The sequence below is a fragment of the Netta rufina genome, assembly GCF_964035555.1.
Source record: "Netta rufina genome assembly, chromosome: 27".
NCBI lineage: Eukaryota > Metazoa > Chordata > Aves > Anseriformes > Anatidae > Netta > Netta rufina.
The window spans coordinates 4,307,125-4,315,126 of record NC_140151.1 but is presented as its reverse complement, the minus strand read 5'-3'; the positions used below and the strand labels follow the sequence as shown (position 1 = coordinate 4,315,126).

The 8,002-nt window shown below is 69.3% G+C and overlaps 1 protein-coding gene across 1 annotated transcript; it reads left to right on the top strand.

The window, feature by feature from the left end:
* The first annotated feature begins 2,491 nt into the window (after window positions 1–2,491).
* Window positions 2,492–6,956, top strand: PDLIM2 (PDZ and LIM domain 2). Its single transcript, XM_084302151.1, has 9 exons — window positions 2,492–2,590; window positions 2,992–3,143; window positions 3,643–3,712; window positions 3,800–3,927; window positions 4,001–4,058; window positions 5,681–5,814; window positions 6,056–6,201; window positions 6,300–6,405; window positions 6,531–6,956. The coding sequence occupies exons 1-9, from the start codon at window positions 2,498–2,500 to the stop codon at window positions 6,706–6,708; spliced, it is 1,065 nt and encodes a 354-aa protein (XP_084158277.1). The 5' UTR covers window positions 2,492–2,497; the 3' UTR covers window positions 6,709–6,956.
* The last annotated feature ends 1,046 nt before the right edge of the window (window positions 6,957–8,002 follow it).

The following is an 8,002-nucleotide window of genomic DNA, read 5'->3' as shown; positions in this document are numbered from 1 at the left end:
CCTGAGGCCCTGCCTGGTGATGTGGGGACGGGGATGGAGCCGGTGGGGAGGTGCCCATATGGGATTTGTGGGGGCAGGGACCCTGGGGGCTGCATGGCGGGGACGGTGAGTGGCCCTATGGGGTCAGGGGCGATGCTGCGTGGGGTTGCAGTGGGGTGTGTGGGGCTGTGGTGGTGCTGGGGGGGGGTTTAATGGTGTTTGTGGGACTTGCAGCGGTGCATGGGGTGCGCCGTGGTGCTTGTGGGGCTGCAGGGGTGCTTGTGGGGTTTTTTGGTGATGCTTTTGGGACGTGCAGCCGTGCTCACGAGGCCTTGCAATGGTGCATGGGGGGGTTGCAGCGGTGCAGGGGGGGTTGCAGTGATGCATGGGGGGGGGTTATAGAGGTGCATGGAGGGGGTTGCAGGGGTGCAGGGGGGGTATAAAAGTGTATGGGGGGGGGGTAAAGGTGCATGGGGGAATTGTAAGGGTGCATGGGGGGTGTAAAGGTGCAAGGGGGGGTTGTAAAAGTGCATGGGGGGGCTGTAAAGGTGCATGAGGGGTTGTAAAGGTGCACGGGGGGGTTGTAAAGGTGCACGGGGGGGGTCGCAGTGGTGCAATGGGGCTGTAGGGCGGGGGCTGCATTTATTCTCAGGGCACATCCCCGATGCTGCGGGGGGGGGGGGGGGGGGGTGACAGCCCCACGGGGCAGCGACTTGTGGGGTCGCAGTGCCTCCCCCACCCCCCCAAAAAAAAAAAAAAAAAAAAAAAAAAAAAGGGAAAAAAGGGGGCAGGGTCCTCGGGCACCCCCCTCTCCACCGCCCCCCCCCACACCGTGCGCCCCGTCGGGGCTGCCGTGCCCCACAGACGGCGCTGCGGAGCCGCCCCCTCCCGGCCCGGCCCGGCCCCGCCGGGCTCCGCCGGCCCCTTCCGAGGGGGCGGCGCCGCCACCGGGGCCCCGCTCGGTTCCTCAGCCCCACGGGGCCCCCCCGGGCTCGGCCACCGCCGGTGAGTGCGCCCGGAACGGGGGGCGCACGGGGGGGGAGCGCACGGAGAGGCTGGGGACGGCGTGGAGAGGGGCAGAGGGGTCGGGGGTAGTGGGGTCGGGGGGTTGAGGGGTCGGGGGATGTAGGGGCGGGGGGCGCAGGGCGCGGGGGGGTGCGGGGAGCCGGTGCCGGGGTGCTGCGGGGCAGCCGTCGGGGTCCCGTTGGCACCGGCCCCGTCGGGGGGTGCTGGTGCCGGGGGGACCCCGGGGTTTTTGGCGTCGCCCCCCCAAGTGGGCTGCGGGCAGGGGGTCCCGCAGGTGTGTCCCGTTGCCCCCCATGTCCCTCTTTCATCTCCTGTCACCCCCTGGCGTCTCCTGTCACCCGCTGTCCCCCCCCCCGGGTGGCACCGCCAGGCGCTGCGGCCACAAAGGCAGCGCTGTGCCGGCGGGGTGCGGGGGGTGGGAGGGGGGTAACGGGGTCGGATTTGGGGTGAAGGGGATGGATTTGGGATGAAGGGGATGGATTTGGGGTGAAAAGGACGGATTTGGGGTGGAGGGGACGGAGGGGGGCTCGGGGGCTGCGCGCGGACGGGTGATGGGCACGGCCTCGGGGATGCTGCCCCCCAGGCTGGGCTTGGGGAGGGGGGTTTGGGGTTTCCTCCCGCCGCCGCTGCTAAAGCCCAGCCCAGGAAATTCTTCCGGGCAGCCTCTCAAGCCCCTCTTTGTGAGCCTGGGATTTTTAAAATGCCTTCCCCGGCGGTTGCGGACGCGGTGCCCGGCTCCCGGGGCTGCTTTGGGATGAGGGGATGGGGACGGGGCCGGGAACGGGGCCGCCAGACCCAACCTTTAGGGCAGGGGCTGCCCCCATCCCACTGAAGCCACCAAACCCGAGGGTTTCCACACTCCCTGCGCACCCCTCAGCATCCTCCAGCACCCGTTGGGCTGCAGGGGGCCGGGTACGGGTCCCCCGGGATTTGGGTTCGTGCCTCCTTCCCCAGCTGGCCGTAATTTCCCCTCCAAACCCCGTTGGCTTGGCCCTGCTGCGCCGGCCCCGGTGCCAAGATCCCGATTTTCTGCCTCGCACGAGGCCCCCGGGGTGACCTTTATCAGGGATTGGGGTGCTGGGACATGGGGTAAAGGTTTTAAACCAAGAGCGGGGAGATTGGGGTTGGAGATTGGGAATGGGTCCCTTCCAACCCAACCCATCCCATGGGTTTTTAGCCCCGTGATTCCTCCCCAAACTGATCCCCTGACCCCACAGCTCCACGAGCACACAGCTTGGGGTCCCCCTCGTCCCCACGGGGCCGCGGTGGGGAGGAAGCCACTGGCTTCATCCGGGGCTGGGGGGGCGGTGAGAGGAAGCGACGGCGCGAAGGCGCGGGTCCCCTCCCCGGAAGGAAGGCGCTTTTGGGGCCCAGCACCCCGCTACCGGGACCCCTGCGGCGTGGGGCCGGGGGCTCCCCTCTCCCCTATCCCTTTGGCACCCCAAATTTCCCCACGCCGCCGTCCCCTCTCCGCGCAGAGCCGCCCGCTGCCATGCCGCTGAGCGTGACCTTGGCCGGCCCGGCCCCGTGGGGCTTCCGCATCACGGGGGGAAGAGATTTTGGGAAACCCATCACCGTCTCCAAGGTAGGAGCTCCCCTCCGGGCCGGGGTGCTGGGCGGGTGCTGAGCGGGGCTGCCCGACTGGAGCAGGATCCTGTTTGCCCTCCTCGAGGGTTTGCGCTCTGTGGGAACGGCCGCCGGCCCCACACGGGTTGGGTTGGTGCCGGGGGGGGGCCCGTCTGTCCTCGTCCTTCGTACCCAACAGTGGGGCTGGTGCTGTTTTGGGAGGGCTAGGGATGAAGGGAGGCTGTGGGTAAAAGGGATTTGGGTGGATTTGGGGTGGATTTGGGGTGGATTTGGGGACGGGGCCGGCCCTGGAGTGCGCACCTTGGCCGCGGAGGCGCACGAGGGGCGCGGAGCCGCTGCCCGGCTGCTCGGTGGCTCTGATCCCGGTGGCTTTGTCCCCGTGTCCCCTTCTCCTCGGAGGTGATGGAGCAGGGGAAGGCGGCCGCCGGCGACCTCCGCCCGGGGGATATCATCGTCTCCATCAACGGGGAGAGCGCGGCCGAGATGCTCAACGTGGAGGCGCAGAACAAGATCAAGCAGAGCCCCGGGGAGCTCCGGCTGCAGGTGGAGAGGTGGGCGAGGGGACGGGGAGGGGAAGGGTCCCCAAGGCACGGCACAGCAGCGTCCCCACCCCGTGCCTCGGTGTCCCCTCGGGGGGGGGTTTGGGGTTGTTTTTCCCCTCCGGCATCCCCCGGGGCTGCGCCATCCCTGCGGGGAGCCCGTCGCAGCTCTCTAATTAAAGCGTCAGGCACTAACGAAGCCGGGCAGCCCTGGCAGCCGTTACCTGGCCGACCGGTGCTGCCTCTCCCCGGGGAGATGGGGGGGGGATTTGGGAGGGGTACGGGCACATTTGGGGGCTCCCCATCCCCGTGCCCCCCTTCTCTCGCCCCTCTCCAGCAGGGTGGGGAAGCGCCGAGGGCTTTGGCCACCACCCAAACGCCACAACCCCGGCGGCATTCCTCTCATACCTCTCCCCCCGGGGCGCTCGCCAGCCCCTGAGCGACTCTTTCAGGGCATGGGGGGGGTCCTTGGGAAGGTGCAGGACCCCTCCCCACTCTGCCCCCTCCCCAGGCTCCCGCCGCCCTCTCCCAGCCACACCAACGGGGACAGCTCTCCGGACAGGCTGGCTGTGCGCTTCCAGGTGAGACCCAAGGAGTCCCCAAATGTTGTGTCCCCCCCCCCCCCGGGGGCTGTTTCCAGCTGCCAGCATCTCCCCTTCCCTCCCCAGGACACCGTGAGGATGCGGGAGGAAGGCTCCTGGAGACCCCCACCCTTCGCCCCCCAGCCCTCCAGCCCCATCTCCCCCATCCCAAGGCTCGCTGATGGCCGGGGTGAGCTGGGGCTCGGTGGCCACGGGTAAGGCTGGGGGTCACGGGCGGGATCTGGCCAGGATCGGCCCCCCCCTGATGGCCCCGTGCTGTCCCCACAGCTCCCAGTCCCTGCCCAGTGCGCCCGAGGAGCTGCCACCACGGCCCAGCCTGCCCCAGGTGAGCGGGGAGCTGGGGGGGCTTCAGGGGGCAGGGAAAAGGTGCTTGGGAGGTTGCTTGGGGCGAATCTGGGTGCTGGCAGGCTTTGCAGCCCCAAATCTTAGCTCTTTGCAGCCCCAAATCTTGGCCCTCTGCAGCCCCAAATCTTAGCTCTTCCCAACCCCAAATCTTAGCTCTTTGCACCCCCAAATCTCACCTCTTTGCACCCCCAAACCATTGCCCTCTGCATCCCCACCCCGTGCCCCTTTCCAGCTCCAAACCATCGCTCCTGGCAGCCCCAAATCTTAGCTCCTTATAGCCCTAAACCGTTGCCATCTTACAGCCCCACCCCACGCCCCTTCACCTCCCCAAATCTTTGCCCTTTGCAGCCCCACCCATGCCCATTTACACCCCAAATCTGCCCTTTGCATCCCACCCCGTGCCCATTTACACCCCAAATCTTTGCCCTCTGCACCCGCCGTGCCCCCACACAGCCCCGTGCCCACCTTATTGCCCAGCCCCTCTCTCCCCCAGGGCCCCGCCGCCGGTGCCGCCGGCACCCCCAGCCCCTTGGGCACCGTCGCGCCGCCCTGGGATGTTTTCCTCGCTCCTACCCGGCATTTTTGGCAGCAGCACCGAGGCTGGGGAGGCCAAACCAGTTTGGGGAGGGCTTGTGGGGGGGGTGCCGGGGCGTTGGTTGGCAGGGGAGGGACCCGGTGCGCCCCCGGCTGCGTGCCGGGTGCCGCCTGGGTGCCCGGGGTGGGGGCTGTGGTGTCTCTCCCCCGCCTCCCCGACCGGTCTTAGGGTGCCCACGGCCCCCCAGCCCTCCTCCCCGATGTGGTTTCGGGAGGTTTTGCCTCCCCGCCTTCCCTTCCCCTCTGTCCCGGGGATGTTTTCCAAGCCCAAATCGGGAAGCGCGGTGGCCCCGAGCGCCGCCCGTTCCAGCTGCCTTTGGCCGCGGCCCCGGCCGCCCCTTGGCTCCCGCAGCCCTCCCGCTCCCTCCTTCCCCCCCCCTTGCTCTTTATTTGCTTTGGAGGGACCCCACGGGGTCCCTCCCTGCCCCAAAACCACCCCGAGGTGGCTGAGGCAGAGCATCCCGCAGCTGGGGTGCCCCTGGAAGCGCCGGGACCCCAAAGCTGCGGCGAGGGGCGAAGCCTCCCTCGGATCCTGCCTCGCCTCGCACCCTTGGCGCTGGGCTCCTCGGATGAGGCCAAGGCGCCCAGCTCCACCCGGGCCTAATTTTAGCTCCTTCTTCACCCTCCCGTGGCCCTGAGGAGCCTCGGTGTCGCCTCTCTCCATCCCCACGGGGTCCGGGCAGGGGGCAGTGAGCGGGGCCGTGCGGGGTTTTCCTCGTCCCCGTCCCCGCGGGTTCCTGCTGGGGGTTTTGCAGCTGCTGCGTGGCGGCTGCTCCCGGGAACGTCGGGAACATCGGCTTCCACTTATCGGGGCTGTGCCTTTCCTGCCTCGCCGCTAAGCAGGAGCAGATGCCGGGGAGGGGAACGGGCACAGGCATAGGGTTACGGCACGGGGAGCAGCCCCGCACCCAGCCACATGGCTGGGGGGGCACACGGGCTGGAGCAGGGCTCCTGCAGCACCCCCCGTGCCCCCTCGGTGCTCTCACAACCCCTCTCTCCCCGTGCCAGGAGCCAAGAAGCCACCACAACAGCTCCCCGGGGCCTCTCCTGCCTCCTTCCCCCCGGCCACCGTCGCCACCGCACCCCTGGGAGACGGGCAGGGAGCAGCGCCCGCCTTCACCCTCCCCCGGCCCCCGCAGCAGGTACGGAGCAGGGTTTTTTTTTGGGGCCAGGACGGAGGCAGGAAAGCCCCCAGCCCACCCGGAGCGGGCTCAAACCTCTCCGAGGGAGCCCTGCAAAGAGTTAACGCACCTGCGAGGCAGGTCGGGGTGTGGGAGGATTTTTGGGCAGGCTGGGGCAGGTGCGGGCAGCGGGTGCAGCGCGGCCGATTCGGGTGCCCGGAGCGCCCCCCAGGTCCCTTCCCCACGGTGTTGTTCCCCCCAGCCCGGGCCCCGAACCGGCCATGAGGCGCTTGGAGGAGGACTCGGAGGTGTACAAGATGCTGCAGGAGAACCGGGAGCTGCGGGCGGCCCCGCGGCAATCCAGCACCTTCCGCCTGCTGCAGGAGGCTCTGGAGGACGAGGGCGGAGGTGAGGGGCGCAGGGAGAAAACGGGGAGCTTGGGAGGTGTGGGGGGAGCTGGAAAAAGGGGTTGGCAACAGCACCCTGATGGTTTCGTGTCCCCGCAGCCGGCCCTGCAGCCCCCTTCCCCAGCCGGCTCTCGCCCAGCGCCCGCAAGCCGGTGGCCGGCGTCCAGAAGCTGCACACGTGCGAGAAGTGCGGCAGCAGCATCGCGTGAGTTGGGGGGCACTAAGAGGGGGTTGGAAGGAGGCAGGGACGGACAGACGGATGGAACAAGCTCGGGGGGGACACGTGGGGTGACCCCAAACCGCCGCCTGGCCCCCCCCCCTTTCCCCTAGGACGCAAGCGGTGAGGATCCAGGAGGGTCGCTACCGGCACCCGGCCTGCTACGCCTGCTCCGACTGCGGCCTCAACCTGAAGATGCGGGGACACTTCTGGGTGGGCGACGAGCTGTACTGCGAGAAGCACGCCCGCCTGCGCTACCAGGGCGCCCCCGCTGCCCCCACCCCATCCTGAGCCCCCCCACCCGCCACCCGCGTCCCCTGCATCAGCGGGGAGCAGAGGGTACCCGCGGCACCCCGGTGGCCCCGCTGCTTTGGTGGGGAGGGGGCGCCTGGGGGGGGCATGGCCAGGTTGGGTGTGCGATGAGTGGGGTCGGGTCTCAGCCTGGCTGGGCCGTGGGGTCCCTCGCTGGCACCGCTGGCACCCACGGGGACGTGGGGGACACGGGGGACACGGGGACGCTTGAGCACGCAGGCACCGGAGAGGGGGCTGGCACCGCTTCGCACCCTGCCTTCGAAGGGCTGCTCCGAGGAATTAAAGCAGATCTCTATATAAATATAATATATACCTGCTCCACGCCCCTGTCCGGTCTGTGTGGGGCAGCTGGGGGGAGGGACACGCCTCTCTCCCGGCCCCCCCGGGGGTTTATCGGCGTTTTATTGCTGTTATCAGAGGCCTTTGTCCCGCCGAGGATCCCGGAGCTCTTATCTCTGCCCCACGTGCCTGTTTGCACGGAGGGGGCTTTGCTCTCCCCACCCCGTGCCAAAACCCCAAAGCGCTCCCATAGCTGGGATGCGGCACGGGCAGGGGGCGGCCAAACCCCCCCACACCCCTCCAGGCCGCCCCCGCCCCGCCCCGGGGCCGTGCCGCCCCACAGCCCGGCCCCATAAAGAGGCCGAGGAGCGGTGGGGCTGGCCCCTCTGCCCTCCCCCCGTGCGCCCTGCCCCGTGCGCCCACCCCCGGTGCGCCCACCCCCGGTGCGCCCTGCCCCGTGCGCCCTGCCCGGTGCGCCCTGCCCGGTGCCGGGGATGCTTCGGCGCCGCGGAGCTTTCAGCGTGGAGCCGCTCCGGGGGCGCGGTGAGCTTCTGGGGGGGGGTCCCCGATGTGCCGAGGTCCTGCCGGAGGGGGCCCTCGCTGAGTTATCAGCGCTGGGGAGGGACCCTGAGGGTTCCCAGCAGCTCCAAATTACGGTGTCTGTGCTGGGTGGGTGTTCTAGGGGATCCGACAGCACTAATTTGTGCTGGGTGGGTGTCCCGGGGGCCCCCAGCAGCCCTAATTTAGGGTGTCTGTGCAGGCGGGGGGGGCCCCAGGGTGTTGGCTGAGCTGGGAGTTTGCCTTCAAGCCCGCAGTGCTGGGGTCAAGGTCAACGCCTCCCCCACGCTGGGCGAGGTCTCGCACCCCCAGCCCATCTCTGCGCCCCAAAGGACCCCTCCCACAGAGCCGGTGGCGGGGGCACGATCCCCTTTTAAAGCTTCCCGGCGTGGGGGGGTGCTCAGGGGCTGGGCAGGTGCCCACGCAGCGCGCCGGG